Source organism: Rattus norvegicus, chromosome 8, assembly GCF_036323735.1.
Source record: "Rattus norvegicus strain BN/NHsdMcwi chromosome 8, GRCr8, whole genome shotgun sequence".
Lineage (NCBI taxonomy): Eukaryota > Metazoa > Chordata > Mammalia > Rodentia > Muridae > Rattus > Rattus norvegicus.
This window is the reverse complement of record NC_086026.1, coordinates 115849432-115871828: the sequence shown is the minus strand read 5'-3', so window position 1 is coordinate 115871828 and position 22397 is coordinate 115849432. Positions and strand designations below refer to the sequence as shown.

At 51.7% G+C, this 22397-nt stretch overlaps 2 protein-coding genes across 8 annotated transcripts in view; both read right to left on the bottom strand.

Annotated features, from left to right (window-relative positions):
* Window positions 1–22397, bottom strand: part of Rpl29 (ribosomal protein L29) — an 893235-nt gene that overhangs the window by 77849 nt on the left and 792989 nt on the right. The gene's annotated exons all lie outside the window — the stretch shown is intronic.
* The window catches only part of Poc1a (POC1 centriolar protein A), a 68478-nt gene continuing 48097 nt past the window's right edge, over window positions 2017–22397 (bottom strand). For 4 of the 6 annotated variants that reach the window (NM_001109296.2, XM_039081985.2, XM_039081987.2 and 1 more), the window contains 2 exons: window positions 21608–21751; window positions 2017–2228 (listed from right to left, as the gene is read on the bottom strand). In NM_001109296.2, coding sequence (NP_001102766.2) covers window positions 2130–2228; window positions 21608–21751 — 243 coding nt within the window. In that variant the 3' untranslated portion in view covers window positions 2017–2129. Of the gene's footprint in view, window positions 2229–21607; window positions 21752–22397 lie in introns of those variants that run through there. The other 2 variants (XM_039081983.2, XM_039081982.2) reach the window with 2 other exon arrangements.

The following is a 22397-nucleotide window of genomic DNA, read 5'->3' as shown; positions in this document are numbered from 1 at the left end:
ATCTGCCCTGGGTATGGAAGTAAAGATCACTGCTTATTCCAAGAGCCATGTATGTAGGCTGGGGAATCCTGCTGCTCTACTGAGGGAGGTGTGTGAGCTGCAGAAGCACCTCATGAGGGTAGCTTTCTTACTTTCTCCATTGCTTTGACAAGACTTGGAAAAGCAGCTTCAGAAGGAAAGGTTTATTTGGTTCACATTCATCACAGTAGGGAGGCCATGGCAGTCTGAGCTTGAAGCAGCTGGTTACCACGCACTCACAGCCAGGAAGCAGAGAAGGATGGGTGGACACAGATGCTCTGCCCATGCCCCAACCTGTGCTTTGGGTGAGACCAGGCTCAAACTCAGAGAGATCCTCCTGCCTCTGCCTACTGAGTGCTGGAATTTAAGGCATGTGCTTCCACATGGGCCTATCTGCACTCGGCCTGGCTCCACCAAGAGCCCTCGCTGGGTGGCAGAGCCAGCAGGGCAGGGGATGAAAAGGCTGGCCACACAAGTTGTGCCCTTGGAGTTGGCACCAGCTAAGGCTCACAGGATCGGGTGCTTACTATCTCCAGAGGCAGCTGAGTGCCCTTCCTGCCAGAGGCCACTGGGCTCCCTACACTGCAGCTTCTCAGGGCATCCCGAGAGCCCCAGCTCTTCCCTACCTCCTGTCCCTGACAAGAGGCTCTGCCATCTAGTGGGACTGGACAGAGCAACAGGTTCCCTTGTGCCAGCAGTCTGCGCTGGGCAGGTACAGCACCTGGAGGATAGGATCATTCTTCAAAACTGCTATCAATCAGAGCCTCAGAGAAGTTAGACTACAGTATTAAGGGGTACAGCTTGGGATGGGTGGAACCAAGGTCTGGCTCTGGAATTTAGCCTTTCTCACCTAATGGCAGCTGGAGGAGGTGACCTCCCACACTTACGGCTTATCAGAAATCAACACAGACTGGCCCTCTTGCCAGCCTGAACGCTTAAGACATTCAGGCGCTGCTTCTCCTGGAAGCTGTGTGGGCTGGGACTGACTGTATTAACCACTGTACTGACAGTTTCCGAGAGGTTCCAGCACTAAGACCCACCTTGGTGCAGGGCAGTAAGCTAGGGGACAAGGACCTCCCTGATTGGCTAAGCCCCAAGATGCTCAAGGCTGAAGGCTCAGCAGCCCAGATGGAAAGCACTCACTATGGCTTTCCCAGTCCAGAGGTGGAGGAAGAGGCCCCTGGAAGCCCTCATGAATGGAGACAGGATGCCTGGGAAGACAGGATCCCCATGGAAGCCAGTTATGAGGGTGTGGGTAGTACACGGAGGCTTTGGCTATTTTTGCACCCCAGTACCCAAACAGCTGCAAACAATCTGAACACCCCACTTCCTGTTGCTGTCATTCTCCCTTTAGGACCTTGGGATGGACCGATGAGGTCTTATCCAGAACTGCACAAAGGTCAGTCAGAGTAGTTTTACTTCTCAGATTCCTTTACTCTCATGCATATAGAAAGCAAGAAGCCATGAGTCCTGGTGAATATACGTGGTGACAGAAATTAAGGCCATGCTAAAGGATCTACCTATTCCACCCAGCTCATTCCTGAACAAACCTGACTTAGATGGCCCTCATGGGGGCTTTGGGGGGGAGAGGGGTCAGATGGAGAGATTCTTGGCTCATCTAAGCAACGAGCAGTCAACTTAGAAGCCAGTCAGGAGGCTAAAGGTGAGGTGAATGGAGACCTGGGGTGGGGGTGGGGTGTAGGGAGAGAGAGAGAGAGAGAGAGAAGGAACGGGGGTGGGGTGGGGTGGGGGGGTGGGGTGGGGGGGTGGGGCAGAGCAAGCCCACACATGCATCATCTTAAGCTTCTGAGTAAACACACAGTTCAAATGGGTACTTTTTGTTAAACTGAGTGTGGCCCTGCCTTCTGGGTCTCCAGTCTTTTCTGAGTGGCTCTGCCCACTGGGAGCTTCCCACTGTCAGATGGAGAGGTCCAGGTACCAACAGCACCTGTGGGGGTGGGGAGGGGGTAGGGAGGAGGGCACCAATCCCAGACTGGGTAAGGTGTGGCTCCCTCGGGTGGGATCCCTTTATTTATTTACTCAAGTTCCCGTACAAATCCCTGGCCTGCTATCCCCCCAATCAATTGAGCTCCTGATCCTTGCTCCCCTCATCAAGGTGGTGTTCTCTGCATGATTAGCTGCTGGTTCTCCAGGCATTGCTTCAGCCTGTCTTCTGTCAGTGTCAGCCGCTGCTCCAGAATGGACACTGTCTGCAAAATAAAAGGTATCAGGCTCAGGATGGAGGGCCTACCTTGCTGCCCTGCCCTAGGAATCACTGTAAGCCACTTCAGCCTGGTACCCAAATGCCACGTGCCTCACTCCCCACCAATGGGCTCTGCCTGGCCTTTCATGCCCTCTGTGCCTCTGGAGAATTTGTGGGCAGGAAGAGGAAAGACAGATGGCAGACCTCATAGCCTTCAGTCATTTCTCCAAGACAACCATGGAATAAGGAATTTTGAGCCCTAGTCTGGTACTCCTGCCCAGGACACAGCCCTCCCCTCTATGCTAAGGGCACTCTTTCCAAGACTGGCAGGGGACAAAGTGAGTGTCATTCATCCTACCAGCCCAAGCCCAGAGGGTGGGAGCTCTACTTGTGTGGGTCCTATGAGCACAGAGTGAGACAGTGCCACCTGGGGGTGAGGACGAGGGTGATCACTGGCAAGGGACAATGCCACATGGAACCACTTCCACGCACCCAGGCTATGTGTACTTCAAGGACCAAGGCCAGAGCTGCAGATGGGGCTCCCACAAAGATTGTAGAAATCTGTCTGCTTCCTCTGGCTTTGGGCAGCTGCACACTTCACAGAGGACTGTCACTCTGCCTGTCCCACCAGTCTCGCCAACCCTAACAACGCTAAGCTGACCCAGGCTCTGCTGGTCACTTCATACATGAAGGCCACACCAGCCACTGAGGATAAGGTCACCACACGTAAGGTCACTGTGAGCGCAACAAGCTAGGTTCCCACTGTCACTAGAAAGGCCAGGTAATGTGTCTCATCCCCTGAGGCTCCATGGATGCCTGAGCCTGATACAGCAGAAAGGAAGCTTTCATACACTCACTAAAACAGACATTTTGAGAAAGAGTTTCCCCTTCAATGCTGCTATAAATTCTCACAGCATCCTGTGTGGATGTCAGCTGTTACAAAGGGTGCTCCATCTAATGGTTGGTCCCTTCTACAGGAGCTGGCCAGGGATGGGAGGACTCTGTCCCTCTAGGTCTGAGGACAGAACCTGAAAAGTCACTGCCTGTAAAACATGAACTGGACCCCCTGAGGCAGAGCTAAGCTCAAAGAACTCCTCACGTCTCCAAGTTGGCCAGCCAAGGAACCAGCAACGGGTCTGCATCTCGTAAAGTGGCAGTGGAAAAAGCCCCCGGCTGGCCCAAGCAGCATTCCTGCAAGTTTCCATTGGCTGCTGTGAACTGTGCACTGCCGGAATCAGTCTTCTTCCAGCCCCTTTCCGACAGTCAGTCAGGACTCAAGGCCACAGTGGGGAGCAGCGCTGATGGCATTTCCTTTTCTGCCTGCTTTTTTTTTTTTCTTCCCCTTTAAAACTTTTAATAGGAACCCAATTTCCAAATGCAGAGACTGCGGACCTAAAAAACAAGAGATGCTGGGCCAATGGCAGGAGTGGGGCCTCTACTCAGTTCCATGGGAGGGAGGCCCAGACTTTAGCCCAGCAGGAATGTGGTCATTAAATGTGTCTATATTAGATTAAATTGAATAGAAAAGTATCCTGTGTTTCACAACCATTCACTAATGGAGGGTGCCGGCCCCACTGGGAACACTTTTGCCTGCAGTTCTGAAGGGGTACTTACTCCTTGTTTTGTAGCCACGATGTATTGATGTATGTACCCCAAACCTCAAACTTGTGGCAATCCTCCTGCCTCAACCCTTCCAGTGCTGGGATGAGAGACAAGAACACCATGTCTGGCAAGGGACACTTCAGTGTGTGCCTTATACTTGCATCTCCCCCTACTACTATTCTGACGCATTGCTCCCTGCCAGGCAAGCTAGAAAAGTCATGCCATTTTTGTGTCTGGACACACTTTCTCTGTCTGCTCTGTCCCTGAGCCTATTCTGTCAAGAGTCAGGTGGCAGTCACCACCAGGGATAACTTACCAGGCAGTTCCAAGATACATCTTAACATGTTTTGTGCCTTAACATGAACATGTTATGAACATGTGCATGAACCACCATGCCTGCTTAATGCCCACTTGGGTGCTGGGTATCAGATTTAGGGCTCTGTGCATGCTAGATACTCCACCAACTCAGCTATCTCTCCAGTGTGTGCTGCTCTTCTCTTCCACAAAGGAGAGGGTTCTCCCAGCTGTGGAAAGGCCCCACCTGGGCCTCTGAGTAGCAGGATTACACACCCTCAGTCTGGTGAGGTAACTAAGCAAGCCCCTGGCTGGGGTCTGCATAAGTCACAGACTGGAACACTCAGGACAGGCTGCTGCCACTTTGCCAGGACCTAGAGGAGGGAGGACAAAACATCTGGGATCATGGTGGACATCTGGGGCTTCCCTGCCAAGGACTAATCTTACTCTCATAGTGGGACTTTTACCTGAGGTGAGCACACGTCTACACCAGTGTCTGGGACTCAGAAAGCTTGGTAAGTATGTATTGCATCAGTGTCCAGAGGACTCTGATTACCCAGTGCCCTTACAGGGGAGCTTGGTCACACAGGCGACTAGCTACCCACCTCATTTCAAGCCCATGGAAGTCTCCTGTCACAGAAAGTCTGATCTGTCTGGGCTGGCACATAAGGCCATATCCGACTCTCAGAATGTGAATGGGACTTTAATAAAAACACACCTGCAGTACTGGGAGTCCACACTCCATGGCCTACCTGCCTTGACTTTCTTTAGTACAAAGGCAGATAAGACCTGGCCTCCCAGGTCATCCATTGATTTATGCCCCGGCCGGTTCCCTCAGACGTAAGTCAGATCAGGTTGCAGGTGCCCGAGGGGCAGAACGCCTGCCTGTCACAACTTCCAGTCACAATGTCTAAACATGTGCAGCCCGAAGAAAAGGTGGAGGCCTCCAGAGGCCCTAACTCCAGTTTGCTCAGGGCCTTGTCACACGTCTGGTAACACCGAGACACACTTTCTAGATTGCAGCCATCCCCTCCCCAAACCTCAGGCAAATGGTCTTTCATTTGCCTAAATGCCTAGGCTTGGAATTTTCACAGAAACCATGAGGGCAAGGAAAAAAAATGTTGGGTTGGTGAGATGGCTCCTCAGGTAATGGCAGCCACAAGACTGCCACTCTGAGTATGATCGTCAGAATCCATGGCTGAAGGAAAGAACTGAATCCCCAGAGTCGTCCTCAGACCTTTATATGCATGCTGTGGTATGTGTGTGAGCATGTGTATGTGTGTGCATCCTGCATATACAGTTTAAAAAGAAAGAGAAGGAAGAAAAAAAGAGGTAATGTTTCAGGGACAATGCTGTCCTGGAGTCAGGGGTGGACAAGTGCCCATTGGTTCAAAGGGACAAATAAGTTTTATGCTGGCCGGGGGCTGTGCTGGCCCGCCTGGCCTCACGCTAGGCTGAGGGAGTGAGACATGATCAGGAGGAGGAGCTGGGGAGGAGCTCGCCAGGCAAGGCAGACAACCACAGGAGCTCACACCGTGTCACACGGTGGATCAAGGAGAGAGGGCCCCAGGCCCCACAGCCCTCAGAGCTGCAGGAAGAGTGTGAGAGGATGTGGCTGCTGCCTGGGAAGAGTCTGGGAGGGGCTGCATAGCTGTGGGAAGGCAAGGTGTAATCGGATGTGAGGGGTGGGGGTGGTTCAGACTGGAGAAAGGGAAGCCCTGGAGGAAACTAGACAAAATTAGAGAACTCTCTGGAGAGTGAGCCAAGATGCAGGTTAGAGAAGAGAGCCCAGGAGAGACAGGGAGTGTGAGGTCCCTTGGGAGAGAACAGAGGGACACAGTAGGCCTTGTAGTGGCCTGGAGGAGGCACAGTGAACAGCGGCAGAACAAGCGCTTCTGAGTTGGGAGAGTGGAGCGGTCAGCGCATCCACAAGCCCCTGATGAAGGAAAGTGGAATCCAGCCTAGGAGGGCCAGCAATCCAGGGTACTGCAGAGCCCTGCAGGAGTCAGCCAGGTAGGGATTGCCCAGCGTAGGTGACCGGATAGGAGTAAGGTGCTGGGGACAAAACCCAAGGGCGCAATGACAAGTGGCTGGGCCAGCCCTTGGCTCAGGGAGGCAACTAAGGATTTAGGAGCTGGGGCCAGGGGGTGGGGCTGCCAGTGTGACTCATCTTGGGCTTCTGGAGGAAAATCCTCCTAGGATAGGCTCAACAATGGTATTCTATTTCCATCCTGATTTTCCTGCAAGGGGAGGGGAGACAGCGATCTGCCTCCGGTTAGGGCAACATTCCCCAAGCAAATGCGGCTTCTTTCACTCACAGTTCAAGACGAGTAAGACATTTTACGTAACACTCTGAAGGGCCTTCTAAACAGTCTAAAAGGAACTGACTCTAAAGTGACAGCCTTTATTTTTAGTCACCTAAGAACCATGGTGATTCTCAAAGAAGCTGCACCAAAATGCCAAGCCTGACACGTCTGGCACTAGGCTCTCCACCCCCCCCCCCCTCAGTGGCAGAGAAACAGCACTAGGATCGTTTTGATGATGGCTTTCTATACCAGCATCAGTTATGAGGTGTCTGCTGAAGGCCTGCCAGTATCCCAAGAAAGCTCTAGGACCCCCTAACAGCTGAATCTTGCTCCTTGACAGGATCAAGAACCCACAGTAGTCAGACCAGATGCCGTGCGTGGGCTTGGGTATCTCTGATGGCCTGAGGCGGCTGAGGGGAGACGCTTGGCTTCTCTGACAGATGTGACTAGAAAGCTAGGGCAACTTCACAGGGCCTCACCAGTGACCCACACTGCGCTTGCAATCCCTGCAAACTCCCAGAGAAGGGTCTTCTGTCCACTTTAAGGAGGAGTGAGAAAGTCCAGAACCCTGAGACCAGATTTCTTCCTTAAGGGAAGGCAAAACAGTGAAAAGGGTCAGGTACAACTTGGTGGTTGTCCCCCTACCTCAGGGACACCCAACACCCTCGTGCTCTCTCCCTGGGTTGCATGGGCCTTTCATTGTCCCTTCTATTTCCTGATGGCCACCTCCTGCACCTCCTGCTCATCTCCTGTCTCCCCCCTACTGACCCCCTACAGTCTCACTGGCCTCTTTCCCTCTTTGGTCTGGTGTTCTCAAAGTAGGCTGATACTGCATCTCCTTACAACTCTTTCTTCCTGGTTATTTCTTCTTCTATCTCACATTTCACTGTGTTGGGAAGAAGGTAAGGGAAGCTCTCGAATGTCTTACCCACCGGTACGGTGCCCCTGACATAAAGCTGTGGGCCTCAGGCTGCAGCTCTCAGTGCTGAGGAGGCTGCTGTCCCTGGGAGAGGATTGACAACTGTCACAGAGTGGCACATTATGGTGCTTCTCAAGGATAGGATGAGTGAAAAGGCCAAGGGACAGCTGGCAAACGGTCCTGTTCTGGCCAGTGTAGTTGGGTAGGAAGAGATGTATGATAGAAATATGGCTGGGGGCTGGTCATGGTGGTGGGGGACACCTTTAAATCCCAGCACTTGGGTGGCAGAGGCAAGCAGATCACTGAGTTCGATGCCAGCCTGGTTTACAGAGGTCTACAGGAGGGCCAGGGCTACACAGAGAAACCCTGTCTCAAAACCAAAACCAAAACCAAACAATTTTAAAAAAGAAAAGAAAGACGGAAGTTAGAGTAGGGGTCCTAGCCAAAAAAGGAGAGGGAAGGAGGAAGCCTCCATTTTCTGTTTCCTATTGCTGTGTTACTAAGCCAGGTCTGAGCAGGTCCTGTCAGGAAAGATCATATGGCGTCTGCTGCTGCCTGAAGGAACTCTGGGTGAAGACCTGACCTAACCACTGGTTCCACCAGTAGAGGCATGGAAGGCCCTTCAGAAAATAGACCAAGGATAATGTTCAAAGCCACACAGCTTCCAGGAGCTACTTCTCCCCACAGCCACGGTCACCACCTGTCCACCTGTGCAGGAGGCCTGTCCTGTGGAAGTATTAATCACAGGACACTCATGAGGCCCTTGACCCACTCAGGACATCCAACAACTCTTATCACCACACCCTTGACCCACTCAGGACATCCAACAACTCTTATCACCACACCCTTGACCCACTCAGGACATCCAACAACTCTTATCACCACACCCTTGACCCACTCAGGACATCCAACAACTCTTATCACCACACCCTTGACCCACTCAGGACATCCAACAACTCTTATCACCACACCCTTGACCCACTCAGGACATCCAACAACTCTTATCACCACACCCTTGACCCACTCAGGACATCCAACAACTCTTATCACCACACCCTTGACCCACTCAGGACATCCAACAACTCTTATCACCACACCCTTGACCCACTCAGGACATCCAACAACTCTTATCACCACACCCTTGACAGGCGCCTACCACACTCAGTGCAAGGGACTCTGGTTCCCCAGGGCTTCTAGACATTGCTGTGTCCAGGACCAGTCTGGAAGGGTTGAGTTTTGGTAAAACTGCTCTGCCATCACCGATGGTAAGTGATATATATCTTAGCAGGAATTAAGAAGTGAGCTATTGGGGCTGGGGATTTAGCTCAGTGGTAGAGCGCTTGCCTAGCAAGCGCAAGGCCCTGGGTTCGGTCCTCAGCTCCAAAAAAAAAAAAAGAAAAAAAAAAAAAGAGTTAAGAAGTGAGCTATTAGGCATGTGGTAGGCCAGCCACTCTAGCTATGCTTCTCAGATACACGGCTAGGCTCTTAGGAGGATCTGCACATGTACAGGACTCAGCACAGCTTCCCTCGGCTCCCCCACTCCCCACCGAGCTCTGGGGACCTTCTTCCCAGCAGTTATACCCTACCCTGGACAGAGCACTTCGCTGTGCTCAGGTCTTATTCCAAGGAGAACCCTGGGCCCTCTTGGGAGAGAGAGTAGATCCTGAGAGGAGGCACCTCCTGGGCCTGCTCCAGGGGCTGGAAAGTAGGTAACACGGAAGTGGGCAAGGAGGCTAAGCCAGGCAGCCAGATAGAAGTAGAATGCCGACACCCAGCCACATGCCTTCTGCCTGGGCAAGAGGAGGAGTGACTGTAGTCTAGTATGGGAGTCTAGGGCAAGATAGAGACCTACTCTGGCTAGGAAAAGACAGCAGCATTGGGCAGAAGGTAGCATTCGGCTGTCTCATAGCAACCAAGGTAGCCATAGCAGGGCTCTGTGGAGAAAGGGCTCCTGCACTAGCACACACCACATCCACCTTATGGACCCACACCTTCCTTGCCATACTCTGGCCTTTACCTCCTGTCTGTCCCCCTGACACCACGTCTCAGCTGCCAAGTGACTCATGTCCTAATTCACCTTGATTTCCATCCTCCCCATGGCCTCTAACACATCCCTTCCTACCCAAAACATCAGACTCCTGTGTGGGACACTCACATGGCACTTGTGGCTCTGTGTGGTATAGGTCACTACTGCTTCCTGAAACCCAGGTACAACTTCTCTCCCAGGATCCCTCCTGGTCCCAGATCATACTTGGGGCCTGCCTTCTTCTCCTTTGTGTGTGACTGAAGCAGGGGTGTGAGCACCTGAGAAATGTCACAGCAATTCTCGGTGAGAAGCTTTGGCCTGTGTGGCAAAAGAACAGGATTCAGACTTTGATGGTCCATGCTCAAATCTGAACTTGACCAGCTTGCCGACTGGCCTTGGCTATGTTACCGGACTCAGAGCTTCGGTTTTCTTATATGTAAAATACAGCTCTCAAGGCTACTGCAACCCTCACTTAACAACTCACGTTTATTCCACACATACTGTTGGGGTGGGAATAGGGTGCACTGTGGGCACCATGATGCCCCTAGCTCTTGCCTGGCTGGGCTTTGGGATATTGGGACACACTGACATTCCAAACAGAGTTTTCTGTGATCAGTCTTAGCAGGGTCTGAGCCACTGGGGTGCAAAGTCTGTGGCTTCTTATAGCTCCCCTACGATGGAAAACTGCTCTTAATCATTTCCAGGACTGTGGCTGATTTGGGCTTCCCAGGAGGTCTCTGTGGAGGATCTTGGGTTCCCCAGTACCCTTCCCCCCAAATTCGGGACTCTATTAAAGGCTAAGGGGTATCATTTTAAAAAAAGAAGAAGGTGCAGTTTCCCTGGCACACCACTGTGAGTAAAAGTGGTATGTCTAGGAGAAGGTTCTGGGGATGGCCACTGGCTCCAAGAACATGACCTGGACTGTGCTACACACTTCTAACTCCTTTGTTCATTTTAAAGACAGAAAATGTGGAATTAATCTCTCTGTCACATGGTTTTGACTCCACTCAAATTCTCAACACCTAAAACAGAAGCCACAAACGGAGAGCCTCTCTCTGGTGTGAGGTCTTATGAGCTATAAAACCAAAGTACGGATGCTGAGTGGGCTCTGTCCCAGCTCTGCCCTGTCCCTAGCAAGTGCTAGCCCATCTCTTGGTACATAGCCTTATGTGTGCACACACATGTGCACACAGGAAGCCCTGTTTTGCTGATGGTGGACAGTGCCTGGCCAGTCACGTGTCAAGGTGACTAGGAACTAGAGGGGCCAACTTAGCTCCCTGGAGACAGGCTATTGGTTTGAGTCCAATCCTTCCTGACACCCAGGCTCTTGGTCACAGCCCACATTGAAGGATTTGTTGTACAGGGTTTTTTTTTTTTTTTTTTGTTTTTTTTTTTTGTTTTTTTTTTTTTGGTTCTTTTTTTCGGAGCTGGGGACCGAACCCAGGTGTACAGGGGTTTTTAACTCTGAGGTGCCAACGCTGGCCCTCAGGCAGCCTGTCAGTCAGACATCTAGTGTCTACACCATTAGGGCAGGGTTTTGTATAAATCTTGTTCATAGACAAGTTCCAAGTCTTCCCGTTCCAAGACATGGGTGGCACTTAGAAAGCCCGTGAGGGACAAATGCTGAGTCCTGAATGTTAGGAGTAGGGAGCGCAGTTCCCTAGAGCAAAGGGCAGCTGAGGCTGGCGATGGGCGGCCTTGCTTCTCAATAGCACTTTGTTCACTTTAATCCCTCGACACAGCAAGTGTGTCAGGGAGGAAGGTGGGTGCCAGACCCCACCTGCCCCACCCCAAGCATGGCCTTGGGAGAGCCCCCCACCCTGACTTTAGGAAAGCAGGAAATGGGGAAAGACAAAGTCAGAGCTGGAATGAAGAATCAGTGAGTTAGTTCCTCCTCTTCCCATCAGCCCTGACTGATGACTTTAAGGCCTGGGGGACAGGGGCGGGGCGGCAAGGGGGACAGGGGGGATGGGGGGCGGCAGGGAGTGGAGGTCCTCTTTTCCAATGATGACATCTGTAATGTTCAAGTACCCAGGGTCACAAAACACAAGAATCTACAGAAATCCCCCACAATCTCTAACACCCTCCCCCCTAGCCCACAGTCTGCTGCAAGCAATCCTCGCTCCTGGAGCCCATGGGTCCCGGCTCTGTTTCATATTATCTCAGGGGTATAGGATTTCTCTGACGGTTCTCCCTGCCCCAGTCCCCATCTCTGATGAATTAGCTCTCTTAGGGAAGTACACGAAATGCTATTTTCTATCATTGGATTAGCCACTGGATTAAGGAATTTTGACTAATTTACCTTCTCATGGCTTCATAGCAATTCCTCTTTCACCTCTCAATAAGCAGAGCCTCCCCTTAAAAGGAGATGCTAGAAAAGGACCCACCTCCAGCAGTTGTAAATCGAGATGCTCCAAGGGCCCTGGAGCATGGCTCATACCCCAGGAGACCAGAACACAGCCCTGCCAGCGTGGACCTGGGTTTAGTGCCTCTCCTTGCCAGCCGTGGGAAAGGGACAGGACGCGGGCATGCTTGTCCAGAGGTTCTGCTACACTGAGTCTATACTGAGTCCAACATGGACCTTGGCCACCTTTTGCATCCCACGCCCAGAAGACTGCTCTGCGCTGGGAGGCCTGCAAAACATCGCTACAGCTCCTGCCCAATAGGACAGCTGCAGGGACAGAGAAGGGCATGTGTCACCAGGATGTGTTTTCTTAAGCTTCCTCTGCCACTTGGACCTACCAGGGAAAATCCACTTCCCTGCCCTGAGTTTTCCAACCGTGCCAGCCTTGGCCCATCCAGGGTGAGATGTAGAACTGTTCTCAATCACTGTGCTAGGCCAAGCTCAACACTTTTACACTGTTGCAGCCCCCGGGATGAAAAGGGTTTGTGTGCTCAGTACCGGTTAGGTCAGTGAGTGGATGGGAACAGCAAGCTTTTCCTGGCTTTGCTGTAATGGAACTTCGGCAGAGAGAGCACCTGGCAGCCTACAGGGGCAGCTGTGGCTTGGTTAATCTCAAGGCAGCACAGCCTGTCTGCAGCTGTCCGACCTAAAGCTTACACAGGCCCCTTTCGTGTTCTGTGCTTGACCCTTCCTTTAGAGGACTCCAGATGAACAAGAACAGGTACTGGAGTCCCCTTACCCATTTCTAAGCACATCCTGCACCAGCTGGAATGAGGGGTCCATGCATGGCATCTCATATGTCCCCACTCCCAACTCCTGCTCACCGTCTTCCAGCCCGCCCACTACTCTAGCTTGGAGCCCCAGAAGTCTCCTATGACCAACCATGAACATTCCCAGGCTCCAGAGGTAACCGCAGCCATTGCCTGGCCCATTTCAATCTGCAGCTTCTTTGGGGGGTAGGGGGTTACTTTTCACCACAACCGCAGACGGGATGGAAGACGGAAAGCAAGCCATGTCTGCCAGATCCCCAGGGAGCTGCATCCAGCCTTCCATGCAATACCAAGCGCAGGCTCGTTTTGGAGTGCAACGAATAAGCTGTGCTGTGAGTGGAGGCTGCAGACTGCCCTGACTGGGTACTTGAGGCAGGAATGGCCTCCCCCACCCTTCCCCATTGTAAAGCCACAGGAGCCTGTGGACTGAATGCCAAAGCCAGCAACAGGGCTGGGGATGAGGGGCCAGGGACTAGACAGATGTTCTTATTCTTCCCTGGAGCGTCTGCAACTAGCTAAAGGCAGGCATCAAGCCTGTCCCCACCACACATTATACAGTGTCTCCCAAGAAGTAACCTCTTATCAGGAAGACAAGCAAGCCTCCCTCTCCAAAGCCCCAAGTGGCAGGGGCTCAGGCCGTTCTGAACTTGACTGTGCTGAAGGGTAGCCCAGAAATGTCCGTCTGGAGAGCATGACAAACTCACTCTGGACTGCCTGTGTGTGCGTGCGTGCTTAGATGTGCCTGTTAGCAAACACTGATGTGCAAAGGCTGGTCTCAGTGGAAACAAACGAGTACCCTCTTGTAAGCAGGGACTGCCAGGCGGCATGCAAGGGAACTCTTGCTCTGCGCCTTCCCCACAAATTGGGTTTGGGATCCCACGAGAGGACTCATAGGGAAAATGGTGTAACTACTTTTAAAATCCAGTTGTTCCTACAAACAACAGCTGGCCTGCATGACAAAGAAGGACACTGAGAGCTCCAGGAAGTAGTCACACAGCTTGGCCCACAGCACAGTGGTGTGGGCTAGCACCCCCACCTTTCCACTAGGGTGGAAGTAGACACTTTACCCCAGTAGCCATTAAGCAGGGAACTGCTGGGACTTGGCAGGGTGGGGGTGGTTAAAGGTGTCTAAATCCCCAAATCAAACAAAAACCCTTGGCCTTGTTGAACGACATCAGCAGAGTTCAGGGACCTCAACATCTGGCAAACGTGACTGCCAAGGAGCCTCAAATCAGCAGAGCTTCTACAGCCTGGTTCTTCTTGCTTTAATTTCAAGCCTTAGAATAGAGCTTAGCAGTCTCTATGAGCCATAGGGACCCAACTGTGACATCACGGCATGGCTGGGGCTGGCCTGAAGCACTGCATGCTACTAAAAAAACACTTGGAGCAAGAATTTGCAAGAATTTCATGGCTTGGTATTTTTAAAAAGCAGCAAGATGTGAAACTTGAGTCAAAAATAACTCTGCTGTCGGCTCCTGAAACAGAACCACTGAGCCCCTGGCTAAGCCTGTGCTGGGCTGTGCACATAAGCCTCCCAGGCTTCCAGGATCTCCACTGTCTACACTCCATGCTCCACCCCAAGTCCTGAAGAGAAAACCAGGGCCTCGAAAGCTCAAGAGAGTAGCAAGGCTCCACCCAGCAATTCTTCAGGATTCTGAGTCCACAGTGTAACACAAGGGAGCCAGTGGGCAGCTGAGCTTGATCAAGACTCTACCTGCCTGCCAGCTAACCTCTATAGCATCAATATGGGGGCACGAGGGGAAAGAACACGCAGGTCAGAGCCTGTGCTGGAGCCCCTCGATGTGTGATGTCACACAAGCAAGTACGGCAGCCCCAGGGTCGGGACTGAGTCCTCCAGGTCTTGTCATGAGGGACAAGCCTAGCACGGCAGCAGAGCAGACCTCACAAGGCCTCATGGGAAGACCTGGCTCTACCAGCATTGCTGATGTCTGCTGCCTACCTCAGAAGACACAAAGGCAGAAAGCCGGGTGGTTGCACCCATGTTTCTGAAGGACAATGCACGAAGTGGGACAGTCAGTAGTGCAGAAACAGCAGGGACAGCCACTACAAGGGCTCTAACTGCCGCACCAGGTGCTCTACCCCACAGAAGGCCTTGAGAAGTAAAGCCCAACCACAGTGCTCTAACTCCTGGCTTTTCCCTTTAGGCTTCTAGGGTAGAACCTGCTTTGTTAGCAAAATGACTGAGGCAGGCCAATCGTGAGGGTGATGTGGGTACCATATGTATGCTGTCTATGGAGGGGATGAGGTGATGAGCTCAGAGCAGAGTCCTCCAGGGGAGAGAAAGCACACAGCAGGAAATGCCTTTAATCTTTAAGTTGAGTACCAGGCCGGCCAAGGTTACAGGTTAAAAACTCTGCCTCTCTGCCCCTCCTCCCCTCCATTTTTTTTTTTTTTTTCAGGGCTGGAAAGAGGCTCAGCCTCTAAGAGACTGGCTGCTCTCCCAGGGGACCTAGGTTTGGATCCCAGCACCCACATGGTAGCTCACAATAACCTATAACTCTAATTCCAGAGGGTCTGACACCTTCTTTTGGCCTCCATGGGCACCAGACACATGGGATGCATAGACATACAAGCAGACAAAACACCCATACACGTAAAATAAAAATAAATAAATCTTAAGAAAGAAGGAAGGAACACCCACATTTTCCCCAAGCCAGTTGCTGCTGATGTCTAAGACAAAAGTAATAAACGCTGCTGGCCTCCCAGTTACTTAGGTAACTGGATTCTAAGAAAGACTGTCATGAGACGTGCTCATCTCAGGAGAACGTCAATCTCCTCGGCCCTGGATGCTTTAGTTCAGGATCAGACTCACCTGTAATCTCAACAGCAGCTTCACCCCAGTGCCACTGTCACCTCCTGTGTGCCCCTGCCCCAGACACTTGCACTTCCCTGGCAGCTCACAGCACTCCTGAATGTCCACTTCTGCTGCTCCCATGCTTCAGGCTCGCAGGGCTGTCCCCCGGTGCCACATACGACACTGGACTAACTGCTGATCTTTACCTCAGCTGCTGCCCCTGTGCAGTTTACCAGTTAACCAAGGATCCTAGCAGGTTTAGCTACACCCAGCACTCAGGAGGCAGAAGCAGGTGGAGCTCTTGAGTTCAAGGCCAGCCTGGTCTACAGAGGGAATTCCAGGACAGCCTGGGCTACACAGAGAAACCCTGTCTGGGGTGGGGGGTGTTGGGGAGGGGGGAAGGAAGGAAGGAAGGAAGGAAGGAAGGAAGGAAGGAAGGAAGGAAGGAAACTAAGGCCACAGGAATGGTATCAAAGGTCCAAGGCACACAGAAACCCACATAAAGCTGTTCCCATGTTTCAGGCTTCAAATCTAGGAAAGTGATGTGCCGAGGCGTCTGATAGGCAGGCGGCTTACTCAGTAGGCTTCTCTATACTTGGTGGGTATGAATGAAGCTGAAGAATCCTGCCTGCTCTAAGCATGGATGGCATCCAGCTAGGATTAGATCCTCCATGAGCTCAGCAGAGGAGCAAGTGAAGCCCCAAGGAGCAGTCTCACAGGGATAGTAAGAACGAGCTCTCTTCTACACCAAGAGCAAGCACATGCCAGGGTAAGAGTGAGAGAGTGAGTGAGTGAATGAGTGTGTGTGTGTGGGGGGGTATGAATATATGGTGTGTATGTGTGTGTTCATGTGCCTTTTGTGCTCTCATTACAGAGCCCCAAGGCTTTATCATCCTTCAGGAAGGCTAAGTTTGTTCTACAGGGAACGGTTCGGGTGGGCAGTCGTAGAGGTTGAAGTCAGGGTATTGTGAATGCTGGGTAAGCACTACCTATGTTCCCACCATTTTTTATTTAAACTCTCTTAACAGCTAAGCCATCTCTCCAACCTCAAACTTCTTCTTTTAATTATTTATTAGTGAAGGAAGGTGCACAAAGTCCACGCATGTGCATAGAGGTCAGAGGATGATCCCCTCAGCTTTATGTGGGTTTCAGGGATCAAAGATTGGCAGGCATGCCCAGCAAGTGCTTTACTGATGAGACATCTTGCTGGTTCTGCAGGAAACTTCCTGATGAAGACATCCCAAATTCCACCCAAACTGTTTAGCAAGGGATGCAGGGATGCTCTGCCCATGGTGGCTAAGATCAGGATTACCTGCTTCCTGCCAAAGCCACAGGCTGGGTGGAGCCAGGTGAGGCCACCCTTGCTGAGGCCTTGTCAGCACCTCTCTCATGGCTTCCATGCATCTGAAGGTTAGCTCCTCTGATGGTGAGGAGAGCCCAGAAGACCTGTTGGCTCCAGCCAAGTGTCAGGATGTGCACACTCAGGGGCTTTCCATCTAAAACACAGCCAGGAGGAGACGAGCAAACGGACCCACACCTTGCAAGGTCATTTCAAAAGCTCTGTTCCTCTTATAGATGCTCCCTGCCCCCACCCCCTCTGGGATTAAAGGCATGCACCACTACGCTTGCCTTAGAAGTGCGCGTTTGAAAATTAATGTGTGCATTTTATAAACATGGAAGTCTCTAAGGTAAAACCAGCTCAACCCCAACCTAGGGCTAGAGAACTGATTTCTGATGCAGCACTCACCACAAGGGCAGCTGGGAAACTGAGGACCTGCAAGGCCTCTTGACCCCTAGGGGCCAACCACCTGGTCAGCTTGGGAGGCTAGAAGCCTCAGTTATGCTGATGTCATCACCCATTGACCTGTGGTGAAGTCTGACTCCAAGGTTTTAGAAAGTTGCCTACCAGGGTTGGGGATTTAGCTCAGTGGTAGAGTGCTTGCCTAGCAAGCGCAAGGCCCTGGGTTCGGTCCCCAGCTCCGAAAAAAAAAAAGAAAAAAAAAGAAAAAAAAAAAAAAAAAGAAAGTTGCCTACCAGGAGCAAGCCTGTGACAGCTTAGCCTCTTGCTAAGTCTCTGTCTTTCTGTCTTTCTGTCGGTCTGTCTCTCACATACCGCCAGCTTCTGCTAGGCTAGGTGGGCTCCAGGTCTGCTGTCTTCAGTGTCCCATCACTCCTGGGCTGCTGTTCTGTAACCCCCACCAGAGGACCCAAGGCCTCCATGCCTTCACTGGCTGGGCTCCTTATGCCTGGCTCTTGGCTTTCACAATGGCCCTAGCTGCCTGCTTCTCCTTAAAGCCTGGCTCTGACATGACATTCAGTTAAGGAGACTTCTCAGGGATGGCAGTGGGTTTCACACAGGGGCAAACAGAATGGGCTCAGTGAATGTGTGTTCATAGGGGAACCATGACTGCTATTGGAAGGGCTGAGAAATGGCTCTCTTGGGCCCTGGGAAAGCCTAGCCTCAGGAGGCAGGAGAAGACTAGAGGAAGGCTTTGTGGTGCTGTCATACACGAGGCTCTGGCCCAGCAAGCCTTGGGTCATGGGGACAGCAGGACAGCTCCTAACATGACAAAAGCACAGAGCCCAGCTGGGCCCTGCTTGATGAGTCCCACGGGGGGCATATTTTATATTCCCAGAGACCCAGGGAGCGGGTGCCGGAGTAGCACTGCGTTCCAGACCTACAGGAGGCTTGGGTTTTCCTACGATCGCTACTGGAGGCTGCAGTGAAGCCAGACATACTCCCAGCCCCAAGGGGCGGTGGTGGTGGTGCTCAGTTCCCTGAATTTAGGACTTTTCTTTATAGAAGGGCTGCTTGGGGCAGAGTGTCTCCCTGAGAAGGGCTGAGAATTTGTATCTGTCCCTCAGCCTCGTGGTAAACAGACTACAAACGTCCACACAGGCTGTCTTGCCCCACGGAACTGCACACCCACACACCCAGACTGTTGACTAAGAAGGTAGGTTTTGTTTGTTTTATATTTTTTTGTAGACCAGGCTGGCCTTACACTGTTGATCCTCTTGCCTCAGCAATCCAAGTGCCAAGTGTGAACTTTAAGAACTAGGGTGGTGGTGTTGCTATCTTTGATCCCACCACTTGGAAGGCATAGGGAGGCCTCTGTGAGTTCGAAGCCTATCTGATCTGCAGTGTAAGTTCCAGGACAGCTGAAACTACATAGAGAATCTTGCCACCAAAACAAAAACCAACCAACCAAACAAAACAAAACAAAACAAAACAAGAAAAGAAAGAAAGAAAGAAAAAACACCCCTAGGGTCCTTGGTAATAGGTACTGGAGGACCCGTGACTCATTCAGAAATCATCCCTGCCCACTATCCAGTTCAACAGCGTGGCTCTGGAAGGATGTTCTGTGGGGTAGAAGTGTAGACTTTCTTGAAGAGGAGGAAAAGGCAGTAAGTATGCTCACACAGCACAACAGATAAGTCACATGGATATATCACTGAAGCAGGAGTTGGTGCTGAGGTGGCCAGAGCACAGAGCACAGAAAACTTGAGGACTAAGCACATAGTAGGAGTAACTGATGAGGGGTAGCACTCAAGGCCAGCACTCACAGAATAAACAGGGGCCCTGCTCCACAAACCACTTGAAAAGGAAGGTGGCAGTGGCTGCCTGGGCTGCCACTCAGGAGAGAGCTGGTTCGGTTAGGACGGGGCCTCCAAAGAGCACAATCTCAAATGTACCATGTAGAAAACGGGGCTGAACCTCATGGCCTTGTGTGGGGCTTTAAGGAATCCAAGCTTCCTCAAGACACAGTGGGTCCAAGGGCAACACTTTTCACTTTGTGGTACCAAGGAACACAAAGGCGCTGTCAGAGGAGAAGACCGCTATGGAGTTGGGAAGAGACCAGTGTCAGGTAGGACATCCAGACACCCAGCTGCAGGCCACTTCTACTCTGTGAGATGGCTTCGTACAAAGTTACTATCATACTCCTGACCGTTAACACAAAACAACCTTCCATGTGCACCCCCAAATAAGCAACAGAAAACGTGTTGCGTGCTATACGCCTGTATTTTTAGCCATCTTCTCAGACTTAATTTCCAATTTTATCCTGTAAAGTCCTAATGACTCCGCCTCCCCTGACCTCTCACTTGAAGAGGCTGTGAAGAACAAGAGGCAGTTTCTGTTGGGCTTGAAGTGGGGTTTTCATCTGAAAACCTTGGCACATTGTTCACGTCTCTTCGGAGAAGGCTTTCTTTTTCTCAGGGGTTCTCAGGCTTCCAGGGATGTCTGTCCACTGTGCTCTGGAGTCCCACAACCCTGGCGCCCAGCCACTCAGCCTCTCCCATAGGTGCTTCCATCCATGGCCCAAGGCAAGATGGAGTGGCTTGTCTCCCTTAGCCCAGGGTTTAGAGTCAGGGAAGGGACAGCAGGCTGCTTCAGCTCCATTTCTACTAGCTGTCCTTTACAGTTCTCCTGTAGGACTGAACTAGGGACAGATCCTGCCTCTCCCTGCTTTTACAACCCTTCCTTGCAGGCTGTCCCACAGCCAGCATGGGATGTCGGGATCTGTAGGGTCCCTGCCAGGCATCTACAGCCAAGGCACCAGGAAGACAGAGGGTCTTTCAGCACTGGCTTGCCCAGTGGCCCCCCTCGTAGTGCCACATGTCAGCTACCCTGGATTGGTTCTTCCAGACCACAGCAGTTGCTCTTTCGTCAAGGCCTCCCTCAGATATGATGCTCTTCTGGCAACCACAGTGCAGCTACCACCTCCTGTTGGGGTTCTTGCTTACTGAAGGTGCCATGCTGTAATTTGCAAGTTACTAATGTAAGCTAAGCTCCAAAGAGTAGGACCCACATTTACCTCACTGAAGAAGACCATCGGTCACATAAACACTTCCTCAGCAGATACCTAGAATCAGGCAAGAGCCAAACACTGCAGAGATTCAAATCTGCTAACCCTTACCGAAAATAGCAAAGGCCAGCGCTCAGACCACCTGTGCATTAGTCAGGGGACGGGAGTTTAAAGAACTGAAGGGGTCGTTCCAAGGGCTCCTGGGAAAAAGCATGGATGGTGCTGAGTTCAAGGCCAGGCCTGCAGAGAGTCCAACTCACTGCGCCCAGCTCCTGGCGGGCGAGAACAGCATGGACAGGATTTCTCTCAAAGCACTGTTGTGACCCTACCATACCACGGTGGGCAAACTCTGGCAGAGACCTGTGTGGAATTTAGTGGCTGGGGCTTACATAGCTCCATCAGTCAGAATCCCAGGAAAGACACTACTATTTCATTAATGTCAGTTGGAAAACAGGGCCATTCTCTTCCCTACCCCCTTTACACTCACAGAAACTATTTATTTATTTTAGAAGACAGAGTTTCAAACTATGTAACCTCCCCCTGGAAAACAGGTCCATTCTCCTCCTCACCCCCTTTACACTCACAGAAACACTTTATTTATTTATTTTAAAAGACAGAGTCTCACACTATGTAACCTTGGCCAGTCTGGAACTTATTAAGACTTATAGACCAGACGGGCTTCAAACTCACAGACACCCACTGCCTCTGCTTCTCCAGTGCTAAATTCAAAGGTGTAAGCCACCATGCTGGCTAGTTTTATGTCAACTTGACACAAGCTATCATGATCTGGGAAGAGGGAACCTTAATTAAGAAAATGCTTTCATAAGATCAAACTGTAAGCAAGCCTCTAGGACATTTTCTTAGTGATTGATGAGGGAAGGCCCAGTCCACTGCGGGTGGAGCCACCCCTAGGCTGGTGGTCCTGGGCTCTATAGGAAAGCAGGCTGAGCAAGCCAGTAAGCAGCACTGTTCCATGGCCTCTGCGTGAGCTCCTGCTTTCAGGTTCCTGCTCTGTTTTAAGTTTCTGTCCTGATTTCCTCTAATGACAGCCTACAATGTGAGAGTGTAAGCCAAATAAGTCCCTTTCCCTCAACACGTTTTGGTTTTTGGTCATGGTATTTCATCACAGCAATAGAAACCGTAACAAGACAGGCACCATGCCTTTGACCCGGTGAAGGATACAGTTCATGAGGAACACAAAGGCACCCTGAGCTTGTCTTAAAAAACCCAGCGGTTGCTGGGAACGTGATGGCCACACACCTGTGACAATAGTACCTGTGACAGCAGTACTGAGGCTGGAGTAAGGGGTCTCCAGTTCAAGGTCAGCCTTGGCCATCCAAGGTGACCCTGACTCATTAAAATAAAAGTCAATACCTGCTAACCACCATCAAATGATACAAACACCAAGCAACACCGATGAGGGGTGTAGTCCCAGCAGGCCCTACCTGTGTGAGGACGTCCAGCTGGCCCACGATGTGCTCAAGTGTGCTGGTCAGTGTCTGGGGCATGCTGATGGGCTCCTGGGCGTCACTATGAACTGACTCCAGACTCCTGTCTCTGCCTGGTGGGACGGGCAAATCCATTTCTGGCTAAAAACAGAAAGAGACCAGGCCCTCAGTCTATTTAGTGGTTGAGACAACAAGGAGAGAGGACCATCTCTAGAGGCTTATCTGAAAAGCCAGGAGAGCTGAGGAAATGGCTTCTACGTCAGCAGGGAACGCAGTGAGATAGGACAAGTACCCCTTCCTCACACCAAGGTCCATGTGCCCATCTTATGGCAGAGACTGAGGAGAAGTGGAGGTGAGTGCTCTGCAATCCATACTACTGGGCACGGGGGCAGGGCACCCCTGAGTGCTCAGAATACTCTCACATCTCAGAGGTCCTCAGGGAGGCCGATCCAGCTCGCAACTCTTCCTTCTCAGGCACCAACCAGGATGCGTCTTGGAGGAGCCAGAGACGAGAAGACTGCAAAGCCCTCAAGTCCCTCTTCCCCCAGACGGCTTGATTTCAATCCTGCCCTCCCAACGGCCGTGCAGCTGTGGCCCAGAAATGAGAGGGGATGTTCCAACCCCTGCCCTGCCCCAGATTCCCTGAAAAACCAAGATCTTTGTGTGACTCTTGTGCCCAGATGGCTGGCAGGAGCCTGAATCCACAGGACAGCCACAGCTGGCTTCTTTCCAACAGGACTCCAGGAATGGGAGGCACTTGGGTTTTTATGACTCGAGGGGTGACTAA